General features: G+C 39.6%; 2 protein-coding genes across 5 annotated transcripts; one reads left to right on the top strand and one right to left on the bottom strand.

Moving 5' to 3' along the window:
* Positions 1-3251: 3251 nt before the first annotated feature.
* LOC124261485 (putative nuclease HARBI1) lies at positions 3252-5067 on the bottom strand. The gene is given in 4 exon segments (XM_046695805.1): positions 3252-3449; positions 3821-3986; positions 3988-4307; positions 5017-5067. Coding segments are annotated over 4 exon segments (735 nt in total).
* A 7253-nt stretch (positions 5068-12320) lies between these two features.
* On the top strand, positions 12321-22223 carry LOC124261424 (protein mono-ADP-ribosyltransferase PARP12-like). Of its 4 annotated transcripts, none has more exons than XM_046695743.1 (8): positions 12369-12455; positions 12650-12717; positions 13596-13760; positions 14551-14768; positions 16290-16496; positions 16865-17061; positions 17670-17894; positions 20280-22223. In XM_046695743.1, the coding sequence occupies exons 3-8, from the start codon at positions 13601-13603 to the stop codon at positions 21226-21228; spliced, it is 1956 nt and encodes a 651-aa protein (XP_046551699.1). In that variant the 5' UTR covers positions 12369-12455; positions 12650-12717; positions 13596-13600; the 3' UTR covers positions 21229-22223. The 4 variants fall into 4 exon arrangements, with proteins under 4 accessions (XP_046551700.1, XP_046551697.1, XP_046551699.1 ...); XM_046695742.1 differs by having other exon boundaries at positions 12418-12540; XM_046695744.1 differs by lacking the exon at positions 12650-12717 and having other exon boundaries at positions 12321-12455.
* The last annotated feature ends 1676 nt before the right edge of the window (positions 22224-23899 follow it).

Raw genomic sequence — 23899 nt, 5'->3', positions numbered from 1 at the left:
ATCCAACATGGCGTCGCAGCACAAAACTGTGTTTCAGTGCGAAATCTGTCAACGAGTTTTCAACGATGTATCAGCTTTCAATCTTCACAAATGTAGTGACATTGGTAAGCATAACACATTTACTTACCTATTGATTATGTTCCAATGACAATGCTTTTCTGGCTCTAAAACAACATATTAGTCTTGTTTCACCAATATGTGATTCACGTGGTCTACGTGAGCTTGCATAATGATTGAATTTGTGAGTGAGTGAGTTTAGTTTTACGTCGTACTCGTCAATATTTCAGCTATATGGCTGCGGTCTGTAAATAATCGAGTCTGGATCAGACAATCCAGTGATCAACAGCATGAGCATCGATCAATGCAATGGGGAACCGATGACATGTGTCAACCAAGCGAGCGAGCCTGACCACCCGATCCCGTTAGTCGCCTTTTACGACAAGCATGAGTTACTGAAGATCAATATTCTAACCCGGACCGGCGTAAAACTAAACTCACTCACTCACTCACATCAGATTTAATGGCAACATAAACTCCAAAACTTTTTATGCACATTGCGCATTACCAAAAGGATTGAGGTTTGTTTGTTAAAAAAACCCACCAAAGACTTTATTTTCCATCTTTCTGTGAAGAAAGTTGTTTTAGTGTCAATGTAAGAGTAACAGATGGGCAACGAAGACTTAGTGATTTCATCATGTAAGGGGCGGTGGGGTAGCCTAGTGGTTAAAGCGTTGGCTCGTCACGCCGAAGACCCGGGTTCGATTCCCCACATGGGTACAATGTGTGAAGCCCATTCTGGTGTCCCCCGCCGTGATATAGCTGGAATATTACTAAAAGCGGCGTAAAACTGAACTCACTCATCATGTAAGTTTAGAGCAGATGTGTGAGCATGCTTTCAAGCACGAGTTATATTCAACTAAACTCCTGTTTGCGGTAATTTTCAAATTTAGCTAATATCTTGACAGGTTTATGCATTAGTGTGTCTTAATATATTCATTAATGTACACAATGTACTCATTATAAAATGTTTATAGAATTTATATTTTACATGTTTGTGTTGTAGACTATGGAGGCTTTGATGCGGAATCATTGTTCGAAAAGTAAGATGCTCTGGCTCTGCAACCCACGCCCACTGACACCGACAGTCAAGCATCCACTTCCACTGGATCCTCTGGACCTCCGACCATCTGGACACGGCATGCCACATTTTGTCTTATAGACTTGTACCACAGTAACGAAAACCTGGTAACAGGGAAAGTTGAGAAAAAAAGCCATGTGGTGAAGATCGCCAACCTGGCAAGGGACATGTTATGTGTTGTTTGCGCTTTATTAAATGTCTATGATGGTATTTTTCCTTTGAGCTAAGATAATACAAATAATTAGATGAAATATTTTCATATTTAAATAATACTGAATAATATTAATATATCCAGTTGAATGAGTTCAAGTCTCAAAACTCTGGACTGGTTACGATTTTGTACTAAGTTACGACAGAGCACACGACGTGTTTGCAAGGATTAGAAGGAGCCCAAATAATTAGATGTCATAATACAGGAATACGAGACTCTGGACTGTGTAATCAACACGAGACTGTTTGACATGCTGCCGAAAGGCAGACGGGTAAAGAGTTGTGCGTCTGAAGTAGTGGAGGTAATGCAGACCTACATTCAAATGCAGGAAGAGAGACACGATGAAGAAACAGCGAAACAGAAGAAACAGAGCCACGATGAAGAAACCGAGACACATGAAGAAACACAGACAGGAAACCATGCACAAAGAGAGAATGGGACTCTTCAGGGAATTTTAAAATGTTTTTGGGGACAAAGAGAAATAAATATGTCCTATTGTGAAAATGAATAAGGATTCCATGTTCCATGACTGACACTGTTTTTGTACCTTGCGGCCACATGGTAGCCTGCAATAGTTGTGCAATTAAATGCAAGGAATGTCCAAAGTGTAGGTATTCTATTGCTTAAGCGCTAGAAGTTTTCAAAATGTAAAAATATGCAAAGAAATACCCAATTTGTTACAGTGAATGGGCAAAGCTCATGTCTATTGTATTTTTTAAATATACTCATGCAAATAATGGTTGTCACCCCCTTCGATTTTTTTAATTTGAGAGGGGGTGTTGGGTGTGGATGTGAGGTGTGTGGGGGGTTGGGGTGGTGAGGGGGATGACAACCATTATTGGCATGAGTGAAGTTGCTGATGTTTCTCTGTTCTTGAAACAACAAAAGTGTTGATATATTTCTAAATAACGTAATTCACCACTTAATTGATATGTTGTGCCTTTTTGTGTTGTGCCTTTACATGGTTGCCAGTTATAGCTGCCATTAAGTGCAAGGAGTGACCTATTTGCAGATAAATCAAGCACTGACAATTTTCAACATGTAGAAGATGGTATCAATCAAACAAAAAATCAAACGCTGAATGGGCAAAGCTATTTTCTTAGTGTAGTTTTTTAAATTGTTTGTCTGTTATGCTGAGAAGAACACAAGAGTAACACAATGCAAGTATTTGATTACTTTTTGTGAGTATAACATTTTTTCAGATGACTCTTTGTTTATATTTTTAACTGGTTGTTTTTGTTAAGGTTGCACCGTTTTGTGCTTTTGTGATACTCATTTTCAAAAGAAGTTGGCTATGTATTTTATTTGTCACCTTTAAAAGTTGACAATGTGCAATATTGTTTATGTTATTTCAGTTTCTATTTACCGGTAATTTAACCCTTTACTTGCGTGATTTCTGGTCAAATTTGTTCAGTGACACATTGTTGGTTCCAATGTCACCGTTAATGCATCAAATGTTGTTGTGTGTTTATGGCACACATTGTCAAACATTGTATGACCGATATATCATGAAACATTGTTCAAACATTGTATGACCATATCATGAAACATTGTAAAACATTGTCTGACCATACCATCAAACATTGTAAAACATTGTCTGACCATACCATCAAACATTGTCAAACATTGTATGACCATACCATGAAACATTGTCAAAAACATTGTCAAACATTGTATGACCATACCATGAAATATTGTCAAACATCGTATGACCATATCATGAAGCATTGTCAAACATTGTATGACCGATGTATCATGAAACATTGAAAGACAACATTGTTTGCTGAATAAACTATTTTATTGAAATTTCTCTTTGTTGTTCATGAGAAACAGGTCGATTAAGAATTGCAGTTCTTGACATAGCTAGTAATTTGATAACTTTTTGAACACTGTGCATAACCTTTAATTCAGGTTTCTAACAATATGATTGCGTTTAGTGGTACCCTCAACATCATTCTGTTGAGCAAGGTAGCCATTGTCAATGTTTTGAGCAGGGCCATCCAGAATAAAGTCTCTGAGATCTTCATGTGTTGAGATACAAATGTTGTGTATGATACAACATACCATGATAGTGTTCACTGCTGTTTTCAGCACTCGTAACTAATCGTACCCCTGTCTTAGCCGTGTCCGGGAGAAATAATCCCCCAGCCAATCAGAATGCGCGTATGTAGAGAAAAAATTGGGTCAAAATATTTGTTTGAAATAATTTTCATTTCGGCTTGGATAAGTTTTCCCTACACACTTCAAGTATATTTAAATTATAGCGTAGGGAACTATTCACCGTTCACTCGGAAAAAAATTCCTTGGCGTGAATGCCAGGTTTGTTTTCAAAGTAAACAAGAGTTACATGCCCTTTGAAAATAGTTCGGCAACTAGAATAATTCTTTCTCTCTGCGCTTTTGCGCTCAGACAGAGCCACGTTCAATAAAACGTCTACAAGAGGGATAGGTTACGGAAGGGACGAAAGTTACGAATGCTGTTTTCTGTTGCTGGGTGTCCAGATACTGAAGCTTGCGAAACCGTCCTTTCAGAAGTGCAAATGCACGCTCAATTACAGTGCGAGCAGAACTCTGGCTAGTATTGTAATGTCTCTGTTCTTGTGTTAAGTGACCGTTGTCCCTAAATGGTGTTAGCAGTCAGTGGATAGGCAGCGTCACCAAGCACGTGACCTTGACCACACAACTGTTGTCCATGTGTCCAAAGATCAGAGTTTTTCAAAACACGCGAGTCATGACAACTTCCTGGCCAACCAGCTACACAATCAATAAACCTCATGTCATCTCTACAAACAGCCTGCAAGACAACTGAATGAAACCCCAGTCGGATAACATATGTTTGACTGTGTTCATGGGGAGCTTTTATCTTGATGTGCGATGCATCAGTTGCGCGAACTATCCCGGGAAAGTTTCGCTTTTCAAAGAAATTATCAATGACTTGTTGTCGTTCTTGACCTCGAGGCTTGGTTTAACATCATTCAACAAAACATGATGCACCCTTTCACAACGTACAACAGATGACTCAGTTATGTTAAAGCCGTCAGATATGTTGTGAATTGTGTTGCCAGGTACCACATTGCTATCAGTAAGTGTTTCTCCACAGAAATGCATTCTCCGCCTCCTGTCCAAGGACCCTAACAAAAAACAAAACAAAACCAAAAGGAATAAAGAAGTAAATAATAATTAAACAAAGAAATAAATAAATAAATAAAAATAATAATAATGTGCAGTAAAACAGTTTTAACTTGCGTATTCATTTCTATAAATGTTGCGTAAATTTGCATTGAACGTGGAATATACATAAACTTTATATGTTACTTAAAAGCACTCATCGACAGTAAATGAGAAGCATATAAAATATACCACGAACTATCATGCACAACGTTTAGTTAATGTTTTTCTTCAAAGATTAAGAGGCTCTACCAATTAGGGACTTAAACCTGTAACTAACATCTGAACCGAGGAAGCACGTGTCGTTCTCTCAGTCTGAATAAAATGAAGTTGGATATAATGAAGTATTAACGATTTCAGACAAAAGAAGTAAGTGTAATTGAAAATTCCCGAAACAACATTTTTGATGAAAGTTAATACCTGCATTATTCTCTTTTGGCACTGAAGACGGACTTGACCTTCTGCTTGATTAATTCTGTTCAGTGACTGCGGTCGCCTACTGCTTCCTTGATGTAGAAGGCTGACCTACTAGTACTGTTGGTTGGACTCATGCCGTTTAGTTTTTAAGTCGGTTTAACAATGTACCAGCAATATCACCAGAAATGAGAAAACGCTTTAACCATTAACCCCACCACCCCTCTTACTATAAGTTTCTTTCTTGAAGGGTATAATACATCAAGTATGAAGGATAAATCAATGCTGGTCCATTGCCCTCATGACATCGTTATGGATACGAACAACTGCAGTCTCTGTGCTACGTTTTGATTTGTAAGCACTCTGAAAGAGTTCAAGCAGGTTGTTATTGAGTAGGTGTTCTTCAAGCCTTCGTGAAAATTGTTTTCCAAACATTTTGAAATGAAAGATACATTAGATACTGGCCGGTAGTTTTTTAACTCATCCGAATTTAAATTGGCCTCTTTAATTAGAGGACTGCCTGTTTGAAAACTTTGGCATCCCTCAAATGGATAAGGGGCTGATGAGAGAATCCAAGCTTGCTTACATGATCTGACTTATTTCTTCCGGATAGGTTAAGGAGAGTTCAGACAAATATGTACTACTGAAATATTACTCATTGAAAATTGATTCTGCAGAGAAGTCTAATGTCAAGTTCTTGGCGTATATCCCATATCTTGGCGTTGAAAAATCCTGGCAAAACTATTGGCTAGAGTACAATTTGTATCCTGCTTCAACAGACTGTTCAACAAGGAATATATGACAACAGAACAAGGACGAATGACAACAGAACTAGACTTCAGAGGAGCCATTCTCTTCCCACAGAGGTTACTTGTCATATCTTCCTACGAACCTCTGTTCTAATACGGCCATATTTCCCGGTTCTCGTAAAATCCCCTAGCGGCAAAAGATCGCAAAACGAATTCTTTCTATCCAATCAGAACACCTGTTACATCGACTTAGATTCAACTTAGACTAACACAAGCAAATGTGAGGCCACAAATATCCCCCATCTGCCGGGGACTTGTGTTGATGTTATACACAAGAGACGCCACTGATCCGCCATAACATGACTGAGTTCTGTCTAGAAGAAACGTTTGCGCATCGCGCAGGGGAAGAGGTTTAGTTTTCTCGAAGTATACGGAAATTACCGAGGCCTTGCGAATGATCACTTTTGAAACAACGTCGCTGATTGCACAACTAAATCTGATTGCCTCCAATCACGAGTCTTGATCGCTCACACCATGAAAGGGCCGTATTAGAACAGAGGTTACGTAGGAAGATATGACAGGAGTAACCTCTGTGGGAAGAGAATGCAGAAGAGCATGCTTATCCAATATTCGTGATAAGCAACACATCAGTCTTATCATCAACTCCACAAGAATCAGAGAGTGACTGTAGCAGCTCAGAAGATTTAGTGTCATTAGAAACCTGTCTAATGTCTATATTTCAAGTCTTCCTGTAGCTAATGTCTTTTCTCACTTGCTTAGGAGTAGTAAGTTTGACAGAGCAGTGAATAAGTGAATGATCAGATAACTGTTTGTCACTAACATCAACGACATCCAGAATATCACAACTATCCTTGGTGATGACTAGTTGTGTATGACCTGGTCGGTGAGTTGGTCCAGAAACGTGCTGTAGGAGATTGAAAGATGTCACAGAAGGATTTAGCAAAGGAGTCAGACACAGAATCAACATGGATATTGAAATCAACCATAAGAACGAGATGACCTGGTGACAAGGCTGGACTAACATTCAGGAACACTTGCCACATGATTTTGGTCGCTGAAAGTTTGGGAAGAAAACCCATTCCAGCTGCGTTATATACTCATCATCGAAATTTATGTGATCGTTTAACAGCTATTTCACTGCCTAGCTCTTCCTGGAACATTCCATCATCATCGATTTATGTGTTAAAGAAAGTTTTGTTCACTAAATTTCAAAGAAATAAAAGATGTGTTGCAAACATATAGTTTTGTTTCCAGGCAAACTTAGTGGAGTCAATTCTATGTTTTTCCCTCCTTCATTTTACATTTATCATTTCTACCAAAACATAACATGACATAACATTTTCTAATTTATTTCGGTGTGAATCACTGGTAGGGAACTTGGTTACAGTGAGAGTGGAGGCTTTGTGATTTTTGCGACAGAAACTTTATGATTTGTGACAGAGCCTTTGTGATTTTAGCAACTGCAAGGCGAGGGTAAGTTGCAATATATGGCCTGTAGACATCCGAAATCAACTTTAGAACCGAATTAATTTCACGTTTACCTCAATGCTAAGTTCCTTTAGGACAGAATATAGTTAGATTACTCTGAAAACCCTTGATAATCGTGTAAAGTCATAAATTGTTAAGATTTTTATACTTTTTTAATTAATGAATTGATATATTTAAAACAATGATTAAATAAAAATATTGTAGCATAAAAAGTCAGTATTCTGATTGGGTTTATCTCCCACTATAAAGAGGCATGTGCTGTTTTAGCAGCCAAAAGAAGACACATATTTAAAACACTGAATTGGTCTAATGTGACCGAAAATTTGTGATTATGAAGTTGATGTAACGGAAAATTCATTCATGGTCACAGATAATTCACAATCACAAAAATGGAACTGACAGGACACAATTTGTAAAATCTTGTTCATGAATCGGAATTGGACGTTTCTATTAATGTATCCATAGTGTCTAAAGATCGTCAGAATGTTTGAAGCTATAATTCGAGGTGATTTCAATTGTACATAAAATTGTCATTTTTCGTCTCTAGACTCTTCCATGTCAGAACATTGTTGACTACAACATCATAAGTGGTCAAGTATAATGTCATATGCTTTTATTTCCATCAGGAAGCGTATGACGTTTGCTTGAGTTACTTATAATAAAATTGTGCAGAATCGGTTCACTTTCGTTGAAAATCTCCTGGCATAAATATTGCTGTAAGGCATACCTGTCATACCTTCCTGTTTCGCATAGTTTTCTCTATCCTTAGATTTACTTCAGTATTCTGGAAATATTATAGTTCAGTAAAAAACAATCTAATGAATCCACCTATGGGATTAAAAGAGCCATGAATCATTAGTGGTGGTCCGATTTACTGAAATAATCGAAGATTGGTTGCAGTGACTAAACCACCAAGCAACTGATCATGTTTTCTCATAATCGAACACAAACATTTTTGGAACACTTGTTTGCATTAACAATATATTTCACAAGGTTGGTTTTGTCTGTCATTAAATTTACATTGCATAAGCACTACACGTTTGTTCCAGATCATGGTTGAATTTATCTTAATGACTCCAGAAAATATATGTTCCTAACATACTTGTCATCCTTTAAAATGGGGCGGTGGGGCAGCCCAGTGATTAAAGTGTTCTCTCGTCACGCTGATGAATGTTCGAAGCCCACAATGTGTGAAGCCCATTTCTGGTGTCCTCCGCCGTGATATTGCTGGAATATTGCTAAAAGCGGCGTAAAACCAAACTCACTCACTCACTCCTTTAAAAATGTGAAAAAAACCCCTAAAGAATTACATGTTTTCTCTTTCTTTCTTTTTTGTGTGCATTAAGACACATTACAGGAAAATTTGATAAATGACGCTAACCAATTATTTTTGATGAATGATCGGTTGTAATAAACCAATCATCAATTACGATGTTTTAACTAATTCCCAACACTATGAATTGCCACTTGAATGTAAACGTCTAGTCCATTCCTCAAGTCTGTAGTGTTTATTTACCTAGTGTGTTACATGAGACAACATTTTACGTTTTGAAATCTATTTATGATTGACAGATAATCATCATTATCTGCAATCATCTACAATCATCATCAAAATCATCATGAACATTGACTAAATTGTCTTCTTCTGAAAATATTTGTGTTTGTACAGACTCTGTAAGTTAAGCATATTGAATGGGGCTTTGTACTATCTATTTGTATGTGTTCCATTTCGAGAGGCAATGACGTTGTGACTTGCAATCACTTGCAGGTACTCATTATAAAATGTTATGTAGACATGCTCTAAGAATGTGAAAACTGGAGAACTGTAAATGATATGATGCACACCAAATTTCCCTTGGGATAATATAGAAGTCATTTCATCTAAGGACTTGCTCATTTGAACGACTTGAAATTGCATGATGCTCACCATTTATTGCCCAAGGAAATGTTTATATACAAAAAAAACAACTTATTGCCTTATCCTGAATGAACACAAAATAATAGAAATTTTTTCGTTACCATCATCTTTCATAAAATCTAAAATTATCCGTTACCAGTGGTAAAAACTCTGTCACATATCTAAAATAAACACAATTTCATGTGGAAAACTTGACATAATTCTTTGTGAATATTTTGTCCTTCTTGGGGTTGTTAATCTTGATGTTTTACTCATATTTATTATCAAAATGACTTTCATTGCAACTTGTGATAAAAATTATATCTGTACTATTGCTATATTTATGAAAGTTAATTATAAAGTTGCAAGATGATATCGTGATGGTCTTCAACAGGCAACTGTCGCATCGCTTGTTATCTCCATCAGCTCTGACTACACATGATGCCCCTGATGACGAAGTCACAGATCACTCAGAATAGATTTTGAGACGCTCCCCTTCCCACCTGTCTATTCCCGTTGCTTGCCGTGATCCCCTCTGCGTCGACTGTCAACAATTATGTACACAATGATGATAGTTTGTTAAACAACTTTTTCTGTGATGCATGGCAATTTCTAACTGTTATATTTAGAAATTCATGGGGACACCTTATAGTCAAACTGACTGCAGTTTGATCTCTCTGTAAAAGGCTGTCGGACGTTCTACTGCGTTTTGTCTAAACTGCCAGAGTATCACATGCTTAAGCCCTGTTTTAAATGGGAAAATCATATTATCATAGATATCCCTTGGAAAAATATTTTCACAATCTACGGAAAATATTCCAGGGCCACAAAGCTTCTGGACTTTCAATATAGATTCATTTATAACTGTGTGTTTGAAAAATAATATGCTAAGAATGAATTTGGTAGATAGCAATGTTTGCTCTTTTTGTAAGTCTGAACCTGAGAGTATAATGCATGTCTTTATTGCCTGTACATGTGTGAAAGAGTTTTGGAATAGCTTGAAACAGGACATGTATACAAAGAAAATGTAATATCGATGAAAACTTTTCAGTTTTTGATATACGCTGGGTATTGATAGAAGACGCAAGTTCCTCAATCACACTCTTCTATCAGCTATAAGATGTGTTTATATCACGAATTTAAAAAACAATGTTTTGTGAAAATTCTCAAGGACACTAAATCTATTGAAGAATACATATCCAAATACACCAACAGTATCAAAAAAGGCCGAAAGAACTGCTACAATAGTGAGAGAGTGAGTTCAAATTTATAGACACATCGGCAATATTTCAGCCATATTGTGACTTAAATACAATAAATTACTATGGCTATTTGTGAAAAGGAACCTACCCCTACTGTCATGAAATAGTGTGGAAATTGTAAAATATTGTAAAATGGCTGAAATAAATAAAATATATAAAAAAACACAACCCCCAACGTGAACAGAGATTCAAAATTGCTGAGCGAAATACATATCGAGCGAAAACATGTACATGTACGGTACGATATAACGTATGGGTTGTAGCGCTGTTCAGCGTATCATTAAACGCGTCCGTGTGTGGATGTAGGAAGCCAAGCTAGGGAGACCAGAGATTCAGACTACCGCTTGGTCCAAATAACCTTGCGGCTAAAAGATGACAATAAAGTGTTTCAAACAAACTTCCCTTGACAAAAATACAAATTAACACTGATAAGACCATTCAACCTAATAGTTGAACACTAATCCGAGATTCACATTATGGGCATGTTGATTACAGTCAAGAATGCAATATAAACACATCAAATAAACATATACGAGCCAGATTGTATATTAAATAGACGCTTTAGAGAGAAACAAAACTACAAAGATAAGTTATATTGAAACAGGTTTTTCTGAAACGGCCAAGTGTATATTTCGTGTATCTTCCAGTCACTGCGCTGTCAATTCGTCAAGATTTTTAACAAAAGTGTCAAGATGTGTCTTTTGACGTTTTTATGACGCCAACTTGAGGCAAGGTCACCCTGGAAGGCCACGCGAGGCGTTAAGTTCAAGGTTAACATCGTGTCATATTCATTAACACAAAACATATCATTGCCTATATAGTAAGCTGTAAGTGAGGCGTTGTCTCATATAGACTATCTCCTACCGAGGGAAACGTCATACTAAAGAGTGAAGGAGCCAGTTGGAGATGGTGAGCTTTGCACCGAAATATACCTTTCAATAAAAGGAAGCGACAAAACATCTACATGCACTTTTACTTATGATTTAAGCACATTATGAAAACAAGCACATCAAGTCTCCATTAACAAGATTCGCTGGAAAACATCTTCAAGTTAATAATGGATTTGAACGCATGTGTTTAATAAAGTGAATTAAAATAGATCAATTAAATTCATTAAAACATCAAAATGATTAAATAAGTTAAACGTATTAAGTAAGTTAAGGTATTAGGATGGTAGAAGGTCTTACCAACAAGGTAGGGTTTTTGTATAGAATCCCACTGAGCGTGTGTCCTGCCCGATGCTTTGAGGAGTATCTTCTGTCTTGTCGACACAGCACACAGACAAAGCCGTATTCCAGCAGGTTTATAAATAGGGTCAGTGTTTCTGTGGATGTGCAGCACGGCAAGTTTGCCTCACCACGAAATCCCAAAGTAATGAAAACAATTACTACAATCTGATCTGATGCAAGACTATAACCTCCGAGTTGACCGTTAGGTGCAAGCAGCAGGAATGGCACGACTCTCCGTTTTGGAAAGTTTAATGTCTTTAAACGTATTCTGTTTCCATGGAAACAAGTTTGTTATCACTATACTGATGATGAAGCAGTTGCAGAGCAGTCAAGCTAGACACTTGGTATTTATAGTGAAGATGGGTCTGGTTGAGTGTGTAATTTAATGCGTGATATTGGGCACAGCGGGTGACCATTGGTCACATGTTGAGCAACGGTCGCTTTACATATAAGGTATGATGCAAATCCCGCTGCTTACATCATCATGGACTTATGCTTAGTCTATGAATATATATAATTTTGATAATAACAAACAAGCCCATTTAAATTGAAAAGGAGCCCTAGAAGGACCAGAGATGAACCTAGGAAATCTAGACTTGCTTTATTTAGGGCTTTAGCACTGCAGAGAGGGCTTGGCAGTAGGGAAATTAATGTGGTTCAGGGACTGTGAGACAGACTAGAAGCCAAGCTCACTGGAGAGCTGTGAAAACTGCTGTACAGCGCCGCGAATGAGCTGTCGCTGCACGGAGCTTGGTGTTTCTAGGAAGTCTTGCAAACCGAAACCGAGAGAGCGCGATGGTGTTTATCAGTGATATATTAGCCACGTTTTCCAAGAAAGTAACACTCGTTCACATACTCGGAAGTCACATGGTGGATAGGGTTAGTATAGTGTCATTTGTCCTTAGTGAGAGGATCCCGTTCTTACTGCCTCAGTCGGATTCTGTCGGGCAAGACCACCCAGCGGGTAAGGTATACTGAACAATGTCGAAAACAGTAAACACTTCAAATTTGATTAGGAGAGACTTTTACAGAGAAATACATGTATGTAATTTAGTAGGCATATTGTGTTTCAGGTGTAGCTCCATAATCCCAGTTGATCTGACTGAACGGTGAAATTCAATCTTGATCCGTAAGCGTGCAGGTATGTTTACTGTTGTACAGGGTCAATATACTGGTGTCAGAATCGATAATGCGTCATATGTGCCTCGTGTCACAGATTAAATCATAGACACAGGAGATCCTGATAAGAGTAACATCCATGGCAGACACTACACTGATTCAAGCAACATGTATGTCAGACACTGATTAATGTAATGCGTATTGATAATGCTGATTTGCAGGTTTTACGCGCTCTTCCGAAATGATTTGTATTTCAGGGTCAACATGAAAGTTACATGTATGACAAGTCACTGACAGGATGAATGTTCAAATCAAACACTGTCTGAGACACTGGTCAAAGTAACAAGCATGACAAACACTGAGTGAAGTTTTAAGCATGGGAGACATCTGTTACGTTTTTCCAAATAACCGATAATTTGTTGTTTGAGCCAGTAAGTGTGAGCGAGTTGGGTTCTACGTCAATAGTTCAGCAATATCACGATGGGGGACACCAGAAATGGGCTTCACACATTGTACCATGTGGGGAATCGAACCCGGGCATTCGCGTGACACTTGCACCACAAGTGCCGCCCCAGCAGTGTAACTGACGTCATTGCACAATAAGGCTATATATAGCAACATAAAGGATTCTCAGGCCTCATTTTTCGTGAAAGTGAGAATCTATTGTTTTCGTATATATTTTGTTGGAAACGAGCGTGATGAAGAACAATTTTTCCCAATAAGAATAGCAACAAACTTAACGAGGCACTTTGTTTCAAACAAAACATATTTGTGTTCATTATATTTATGACATATTCATCTTCATATTTGTATTAGCATAAATTATGGCCTGACGCGCAGGATTGAAAGTGACATCCCATGCGGGAGAAAATTATTTTGGCATAATTATTCTCCTTACAGTGCATATGTTCCTCGACATGAGCGGTTTCACAGGAATACAAGGTTTTGAGAGGGGAAGAGGAAGAGGGCGTGGTAGAGGACGAGGGAGGGGCAGAGGACGAGGCAGGGGTAGGGGAAGAGGTGTGGCTTCATCAGAGAACACAGATGAATCGACAGAAGTCACTGGTGAGACTGACCTGTTAAAAGCACAGTGTCACATATTTTCGACAATATTTTGGCCTCTATTATATATATTTCGGAATATGTACTCACTTAAGCTCGTACTAATGCAATAAAATACTTATTTTCCTTTACGACTTGCCTGAAATCGATAATTCAAACTTCGGTGCGAACAGCTGCAAAACAGTAACACATGCCATATATGGAATGTAAACAATTGCTCCGTACATCGAAAACTGTCGCACGCGGTGTTGTCGATGTTTGCCGAACTGGTTTCAATCACATGTTGCGTTATAGGATATTTGTAAAGAGCTCTCCAAAGGACATAACTCTATTGGGGTTCGCTTGAGTGGGGTAGTGAGGGAGTGACTTTAGTTTTAGGCCGCACTCAGCAATATTCCAGCAATATGGCGGCGGTCTGTAAATAATCGAATCTGGACCAGGCAATCCAGTGATCAACAACATGAGCATCTATCTGCGCGATTTGGAACCGATGACATGTGTCTACCAAGTCAGCGAGCCAGACCACCCGATCCCGTTAGTCTCCTCTTACGACAAGCATGAGTTTCGTCACGATATGGCTGAAATATTGCCGATGTGACGTTAAATAATAACTCACTAACTCAAGCATGAGTTACTGAACATCAATATTCAAACCCGGACCTTCACGGGTCGTTTACATTCAAAACATGCCGGGACATTAAACAACAGGCAAATGCATTCAAAACGTTTAACGGTGACCTTTAGGGCAGATAAACAAATCATTTAACAATAAAGAATGTGACTGATGTTTTAGTACAGAGTGTAAGACGAGGCCTGACCGGAGGGGCGAGGGAACTGTGTGAACGATACATAGGGGACACTTGTTATTGTCCTCGTGTCCACCACCAGAAGAAGGCTCCGTATGTGTGGCAGTACCTGGACAACATTGGCGATTGGAAACTGTTGTCCAACAGTGAGATGGAGAAGGTGGAGGAATCGTTCTGTGACAATGACGACAGCACAGTGGCTGAGGTGAGTTCTATCAATCCTTTACGTAACCACACCGATGAATGGGGTTCAATTACCATTTCTGGTGCCTTTCTCCTCACAGCTGATCAAAGGAATTTTATTGTTGATTATTCCATTCTTTTGAGTGGGTATTTTTAGACCATGTGCGGATCTTTTTACAAACACTTCATGAATGTTCATTCTGGGACATCGGTTTTGCACAACTTTTTTCTTACCACAACGATTATATCTAGGTTGAAAAAGGCGAGGCGAAACGGCGTTTTGCATTCCTCACTTCTGTAGACTTTTTGCATGTGATTGCTGCATTTGAACAGTAACAAACGATCTATATATTTGCCAAGCGGGGAAATACTGGCTGTAACTCATAATGCTGCTTTACTTCTTAGTTTGTATATATTTGCTTGTGTAACTTTACGAAAAAAAATTAAAATGAAATTGCTAATTGCGATCTTGTATTGAGGTGATATAAGACAAAATATATATATTATGGATGTCAACTTCCTTATTGTATATTGTATACACAACACAAGGAAAAGCCCAGAACGTGTGTACAATAAAAACAAATTGACATCCATAATTTTTGTCTTATACTTGAATACCAACATCTGTATGCCTCTCAAGAACCTCACGAGGTGATATATTGTTCCCAGAAATTATTGAGAAAGTTGTTTCGGCAAATATCTAATACATGTATATAAACTATAGAAGTTTTAATAAAATGAATATGTTGAGATATGAGTTCTCTTACAGTCTAAGTGTCTTTTCAGTACTTTGTGAGACCTCCCTGCCCAGCAATACACGACTAAATGCGTCTAGGTACACTACCGATCAAAGTTTTCATGAAATCGTGTGACAGCCTATCCCAATCTTGGACCACTTTTTTCTTCATGTCCTCAATATTTCTAAGCCCATTTTGGTTTATTCTGTCCTTCATTAGTCTCCAAACATTTTCAATAGGGTTAAGATCTGGGCTGGCCAGTCTAAAACTTGAACTTTTTCGTCGGACAACCACTGTTTTATGTAGCCCGCAGTGTGTTTTTGGGTCGATATCATGCTGGAAAATCTAATTATCTTCATACAGTGTTCGGGCCGTCGGAAGAAAGTGATCATTTAAGATGTCAACATATCTTCGTCGAATTTCCAGTGCAAATGCACAACGGCGTCACTCCACAAGATGATATCCCACCCCACATATGAAATTTCGGGCTATGTTTTGAGCATTGGTAGATAGGTTTCACGGTATCTTTTGTCCACATTTTCACACAGATCGGGAAAAGCCAGACAGAACTTTCATCAGAAAAGAAAACATTTTCCCAATCTTGTTTTTTGTGAGCCCTACACAAGTTTAAACGTCTTTCTGTTTGTGCATCTTTCATCAATGGTGAGGGAATTCCGCACTGTGTATGTAATGAGTATTTCACCGTTACTGAAGGACACACTATTCACTATTATTTCTGTTCTGTGCTTGGGATTGACTTATATGAAGAACCCACAAAGTTTTATCTAATGTAATATAATTTTCAGGTCCGGTTACATGGAGAAATTGCATCATCAGAAGTAAACTTTGAAGAAATACTTGACCCACCACGGCAGAAGTCGTACAACAAGCTCAGTTTCCGGCGACTGTCAACCCGATCTTACGTGGAAGCCGGAACTGACGACATATCTCGTTACACGCAGTGGGTGTGGTACTGGCAGGACAACAGTAAAGAGTGGTCGCCCTTTATACCGGTAACCATGACTTGGAATGTCCCGCCATGACACTCCTTCCTCGCATAACCTACTAAATTTGCCAGTTTGACTGGCAACGCTAGGTCTAAGGTACCAATCAGAATGCGGGTTCCAAACAAACCTCTATGTTGGGTTGGCAGTTTCAACAACATGGCGCCCAGTCCCACTGATAAGGATGTTGTTTATGTTTGATACAATAAGCAACAGCACAAAAAACACTCAAAAATCGTTTTGCTGAAAAGGACGTCTGAATGACTTTTAAAACTAGGTAGGCTTCGTGCAGGCTAGGGGGGATTTTCAGGATAAGAGGTATAGCTGAGGAAATATTGATGAAAACATCCCTCATCCACATCATTCTGCTCCTACAGCCGGAACTTCAGCTGACCCTGGAGACCAAGTACCTGGCTGGACAGGACGCTTACTTCTACACTATCGCAGATCAGGAATACCGCCTGGACTTCACCTCTCTGGTTCAGGTCAACAGGAAGTATCTAACTCGGAGGCCAGTTCAGAGGAGGCCGATGTTTGTATCTCTTGATACTGCCAGGAGCTACCAACAGACGTGGTAAGATATCTTGGGAATCAGTGCTATGTAGGTTCACTGAGATCTTTCACTAGAGACAGTTAAGTGTGTTCACTGAGGCCTTTCACTGGAGACCTGTCTTGTGTCTATCGACACGCCCCACACTAACAGTCCCTGCCTGGTGCTCGGCATTAATTGGTACAACAAGGACTGGTCGGCTCGGAGTCAGTATACTGTGTCTGAGTGGGGTATTCATGCTTCACTGCGGCATGGTATCTCAGTGAGCTAGCACTATAAAACCAGCTTAAGTCTGGGCAAGTACAAGCAGCTGCACATACACATACACACGCATGCAGGTCGTCATATGAGCGAAATATTCTCAAGCACGACGTTAAACCCAATTTCACCTCACCCCCCACACTAACAGCAGATGTGGTAAAACAAGTGACATTTATGGACACTGATGCCTTTCACAAGAGACCGGTGTCCTAGCAAGGTGTCATATTCATTGGTGTCCTAGCAAGGTGTCATATTCATTAACAATTAAGTAAGTTGATATGAAAATATCCTACGATTCTGTCCACTTGCTCAGCACAAAGCCATACATAATAACATACGATAACATTGTAATTTCCAGAACTATAATTCAGTTCCAGTTTATTGATGTCCCTGTCGGCAGTAACACCAGCTGACGTCCCCTCGAACTGGACTCCACTTGACCGTTATCAGAACAGTGAAAAAGTGGAACTGGATACAAGCTCCGATGAATTTACCACTGTGATGTCATCCATCTACAAAACTCTGTCAGCGAATAGATGTCAAGGCCAGCGAGTATACAGACTGCAGAATGCTTTACTTTGGCACAATTTCCTCAGGTAAAGTATTGAGGTCTTCTATACATAACGCATGTACATACAGAATGTGCAATATATACACCAGCAGCCGAGTGTCTACACGTCACTGCCAGCTGCTGTCAAGCCCTCGCTGACAGTTTATTAAAAGTTACATGGCGGTGGATTTTGTTCTAGTCTGTAGGGGCGGTGGGGTAGCCCTAGTGGTTAAAGCGTTGGCTCGTCACGCCGAAGGCCAGGTTCGATTCACCACATGGGCACAATGTGTTAAGCCCATTCCTGGTGTCCCCGCCGTGATATTGCTGGAATATTGCTAAAAGCGGCGTAAAACTAAACTCAGTCAGTCAGTCAGTCTAGTCTGTAGTGTTATTGGCAGTAAACTGACAGAAATACTTGTTAACTTCATCTGTCTCCGCCTATAGTAGTTTCAACATCCCTACCCAGTGTCCGGATGGGCCGATATTCGAGACATTCGGGAAGTATCGTGAGGTAACAATTTCTTCTTGGCTGGTTGAGAACAACGAGTTCTGCGACTTATCCACTTGTCCAGTGACCTTATACACGATTCGTACCCAAGAAAATGATAAACCCTCACTTAAACTGTTTTTGTTACATTCATCCGTTATTTTGGTGACCCGTACTCAAATTTGGAGAACACACACACACACAAATATGGATGACTCGCTGTAAGGCAATATCGTTATTCATCAACATTTACACCGACCTTTATGCATTTTATGGTTTCATTACAGAGCTACAGATAACTTCTTGGGTCATTGAGTTATGTACTCGCTTGTGTCAATCTCAATTGGGTATCCTAATTTTCCTTTGAGTAACCAAATAAATTGTACCCACCTCACTCAAACTCAATTGGGTATTTTGCCATTTTCCATTAATTGTAAAATTATAGTAAAGTTTATGTGTTGGTTTACGTGTTTGTTATTTATGTTGGATCTGTTAACATGAGAAACGATAAGAAAGACTGCAAGTTGCCAAGGTCAGGTGCTGAAATAGAACCCTTTAATATACCTCAGTTATTTTATCTTTTTTGTTTGTACACATGTAAGATCAGATTTATTGAGTATTTAAAAAAATGAAGCGTACTTGTACGCAATGGACTAAACAGGAATTGAGTTTTCACATAAATATTTGCGTAATTTACGCAGATACGCAGCTTATCTGTACCTCTGGTTTCATTCATTAAAATCAATCAACCAATGAACTCCACAATGTCTGTGATTTTAGTCAAGTGGCCGTAGCAGATAATATCAATCAGCATCTGAAATGGTAGGTTTATTGCTTATCTGGCAGTCTGTAATATACTGGTAACAATGTCGTTCATTCATCAACGACCGTGAAGATCCGGGGTAGAATAGGTCTTCAGCAACCCATGTGCTTGCCATAAAAGACGACTATGCTTGTCGCGACTATGGATCGGGTGGTCAGTTTCGCTGACTTGGTTGACACATGTCATCGGTTCCCAATTGCGCAGATCGATGCTCATGCTGTTGATCACTGCAGACTCGATTATTTACAGACCGCCGCCATATAGCTGGGATATTGCGGAGTGCGGCGTAAAACTAAACTCACTCACTCATTCATCAACATTTACACCGACCTTTATGCATTATATGGTTTCATTCATTAAATTAATCAACCAATTAACTCCACCAATGTCCTCAAGTGGCCCTGGCAGATAAACTCAATCAGCATCTGAAATGGTAGGTTTATTGCTTATCTGGCGGACTGTAATATACAGTAACATGAGGTAATGAATAACCAATAAGTCATGGTTTCACATTGTCCTTGAAGTCGGTCGGTGGAAGGAATTTACACAGTCGGTATGAAACTATTTGTGAACACAATTGCAAGTCAAATTTCAAATCTTATCTATCTTACTTTTAGGTTCGAGTCATCCAGTTGATTAGATATGAGTGGGTACATGTTATCCAATATGTGGGTTCGATACCGCCGAAAACGTTCAGGTGCAGATCTCATGGGTACAGGTTGTCCAGTTTGCAATATTACTATACCAGTCTGACACTGTTTCCGGATTCAAAACGGAGCACTTGGCACTCTCAAGGCAATCGACAGTGACTTGTTTCAGGAAACTCGTATTTGTTTTAGGGCGTGTTATGTATTGTCACTGTGACAGATTTTACCCATTGTAGTGTCTTTTTTGCGTGGCATCATAATCCTGTGTGTATGAATATGTCTTATGAAACATTCCATTTACTGATCTCATATTTAGTTCTGAACGAAACAAATGCTGGGCTAACCTTCAGATCAATCCTGCTTAAATTATTAGAAAACGGAAAATGGGTTTATCAAAATATACAAAAACTATATTTCATAGATGCATAAAAACGCTTAGAAATCACCTATTTAAATATAAACATGATGTTTCAGTATGAAGAAGACACTTCAGATGTCTCATAGCACAGAGAGCATTGATCAGCGACAACTCTTCCACGGCACAGACACTCTAGACGTGGTCAACAACATCTGCATCAACAACTTTGACTTCAGAGTCAGCGGCAAGAACGCCACGGTGTACGGCAAGGGGGCGTATTTCGCCCGTGACGCTAAGTATAGTCACAGTTACACCAAAGGCAGGAATAGGTACATGTTCCTAGCCCGAGTGCTTGTTGGTAAGTACACACTGGGAGACAGCAGCTACACGAGGCCTCCACCGAGAAAAGGCCACGTGTTGTACGATTCTTGCGTCAACGACATTAACAACCCTTCAATATTTGTTATATTTGAGCGGAATCAGTGCTACCCCGAGTACCTTGTCGAGTACAGAGATGAAACTGTTGACGAATCCGTGTCTGTGAGCAGAAGTATTGGAAATGTGACAAGATCACCTGCGAGTGCTAGTGCGCCAGCCAAGACCGCCCCAGTTCCCTCTATGATCCGAAAACCGGCTCCACCTGCTCCAGTTGGATCCAGTACCCCAACCTACTCCAGCATCACGTCGTCAATCAGGACGAGATTGCCTCCGCCTGTTCCAACACAACCTGCTAAAGTCGTCAATCCTGTGTCATCTTCAGGCCCCAGTATCACCAGGCCCTCTTCAATGAGTGCGTCAACATACGAACATGCATATATTGGATCCAGTTCCCCCACCTACCCATCGCCCGTCTCCAGCAGCAACACACCGTCATTCAGGACGAGAGCGCCTCCCAGTAACCAGGCATATGGCAGTTCTGCAGGGCACAACCCCACCCGCTTTTCCGGAGGAGAAATGCCTGTTAGTCGAAACTCAGGCATCTTCTCCTCTCGTTCCTCCTTCTCAGACAATGTTGCTGGAGATCGGCAGAACATACCCAAGAAGAAGTCGTGTATATTAATGTAACGTTCGACCGTTTGAGAACCGTATTCGTCTACATTATCCTTCAACTCTTACCCGTCCATAGAGACGACTGCATGGATCGGGCGGTGACGTAAAGTGATGCGATGCGATCGGTAGAATGTCCACCGACATCGTCGATCATTGCTGCTGTTATCTTGTCTGGATCCAGACATCCATAGAAACATCCAGCCCATTACCAGATGGCGAGTTAAAGAACACCAGAACCGAATTACCAGCCTCCAAAAAGTTTCCGTCCAAAAAGTTTCCGTCTGGAAAGGAAATTACAGAAGTCTTTCAACATTCAACATCCTAAAAGGTTGTCAAGTCTGCAATATCCCATTAGCTTACCAGAACAGATTAGACAATATAATCAAAACCAATTATAACTCTTCTGTGTCATCGGCGTCCATTTTGTTATATTACCTTGTTTTGAGGAGCACATGTATAATAGACGAATCCAAATTCCACGTGTTCCTGATTATAGTTCTGGGTTTGCCAGCATCCTACGCGTGCTTGTTGGTTTCCGCGAAGTGGTAAACGTCAAGGACTAGCCAAACTGGACTTCTCTACCGGTGAAGCTGATCTTACTGAAATATTAACCTAAGTGACCTTAAATTCAAACCACGGATTTATTTTGCCAGTATGTGTGTATATATGTATTGCTTCGCCTTGTATATGACGCTTCTGGTTTCACAATTATGTTGATCATGTTTAACACGCTCAAAACACTTTTATTCACTTCCAGTTACTTCCTCTTGTTTTCAACCCCCTTTTATATATATATTATCATCACATTTTGTGCAATTACTGTGCGATTTCCGTATATCGTTGATAATTTATTTTTGCACATATGCAGGTATTTAATAGCTCACTATGTAATTTCGTCACTGTCATCCACAAATTATGGCTGCAGTAATGCCGATATTACTTCAGCTCACTCACTCACTTGATGAAATGGTACAATCTACAGCAAAACGCAATAAAAATGATCATCCATATTATTTTATTGTTGGTCATGTGAGGTAAACAAGGTTTAAGGTAACACTGCCACCCAGGCCTCAGCTGCCGGGAGACGATTTGCCATCGGACGCAATTGAGCAACTGTCTGTAAGTACAGCGGACAAAAACCTATATGCCTATATGCATATCAAACACGGGTGTTCATTTATTTCTTCAACTTAAACAAATAGACAAAAAGAACAAAGGATGCCTATCAGAAGCCGTTATTTGAAAGTACCCCTTACGGTTCTAGTGTGATTTTAATACAGTATCCCAGCAGTACAAGCATTTTACGATTTCTGATGAATGGATGGTATGATGACTGAGATTGATTCGGGTCCCCTTTCTGTGTTTTATACCGTGATGTTTTATCATACCATGTCATAATATCATGTCAACTGACTAATATTTAAAACACACGTTAGATTTTTTTGAAACCGTAAACTGGATCAATCCCATTTTGCCATTGCTATGATCTCCGCTGTAACACCATGTGTATTTTTAGTACAGTGCTGTTAGATGATCTACTTTGGTACAGATAATCGCATCTGTGAGCAGCTCCCTCCATAACGATTTTGGATTTGACTACGGGGTGTCTCAAAATGTTTTCGTAATAGATCCAAGTGTGCATAGCATTTGATACATACCACTGACGCATTGATAAATATCATCATCAAGGTACTGCTTCAAACTGCGTGCATTTCTTGAAATGGCCGTTGACAGTAGTTCGTGAAGAAATATTTATTGAACAAAAATCATGTATGGCACAATGCCAGGCAGCATCAGGTTGGGTCAGTCGGGCCACTCTTTAAAATGAGGGTATCAACAAATACATCGTTAAAACACTCAGTAGTACATATGGGATGTCGGCACAGCCTTGCAGTATCGTCATCCGTGTCTGACGGTAGCAAAGAGCCTTTTCCACTCTACAGTAAGAGCACTGCCAAGTTCCCGGAGAGATAACGAAAGTCAGTGAGTGAATGAGTTTAGTTTTACGCCGTCTTTAGCAATATTCCAGCAATATCGTGGCAGGGAACATCAGAAATGGGCTTCACACATTGTACCCATGTGGGGAATCGAACCCGGCTCTTCGGCGTGACGAGCGAACGCTTTAACGACTAGGCTACCCCACCGCCCCTGCGGAAAGACAGTGGGTCGTGAGAAGACCTGCAGTTATTTCCACATGTGTTTCACATGACTGGGCTGGCCACCCCATGGCAGCAGGGTCCACTGGCCATTGTGTTGTGTATTCCAAATTTCAGGTATATCATTCTTACATGAGGCTGGATAACATCTTGTCACGTCATGGACGATAGATTGCGTCATATTGTTCCAACGACAAAATTGTTGACACTACATTTCAGGAACTTGAAAACAATAAAACTGTAACAGTGTGGTACATAATATTGAACAAACCAAACTATTTATCTTCTAAGTATGCCATGGTCGTCACGCAGTAAAGGTAAGATAACTATCTAAGACTAAATCTAAATCCTGAGTCAAAACTGGGTAATATACTCATGCCAGTGATGGTTGTCACCCCTCCCCACCCCAACCCTCATTACTCCCCACACCCCTCACCAATTTAAAAATTGAAGGGGGTGACAACCATTATTGGCATGAGTATACTATTCTTTTGCACTGACATTCTTTATCGTAAACAAAAACATAACAT

Source organism: Haliotis rubra, unplaced genomic scaffold, assembly GCF_003918875.1.
Source record: "Haliotis rubra isolate DU_JTF1 unplaced genomic scaffold, ASM391887v1 Scf8, whole genome shotgun sequence".
Taxonomy (NCBI): domain Eukaryota; kingdom Metazoa; phylum Mollusca; class Gastropoda; order Lepetellida; family Haliotidae; genus Haliotis; species Haliotis rubra.
Note: the sequence above shows the minus strand (reverse complement) of the source record. Positions and strands in the feature narration are given on the sequence as shown.

Excerpts from the sequence above, each read along its gene's own strand:
- LOC124261424 (XM_046695741.1), top strand. The coding sequence starts at position 12,372 with ATGGTGTTTATCAGTGATATATTAGCCACGTTTTCCAAGAAAGTAACA. Across the intron at positions 12,541-13,595 it reads CGGGCAAGACCACCCAGCGG|TGCATATGTTCCTCGACATG; the intron begins GTAAGGTATACT and ends TTCTCCTTACAG. Across the intron at positions 13,761-14,550 it reads TGAATCGACAGAAGTCACTG|TACAGAGTGTAAGACGAGGC; the intron begins GTGAGACTGACC and ends CTGATGTTTTAG.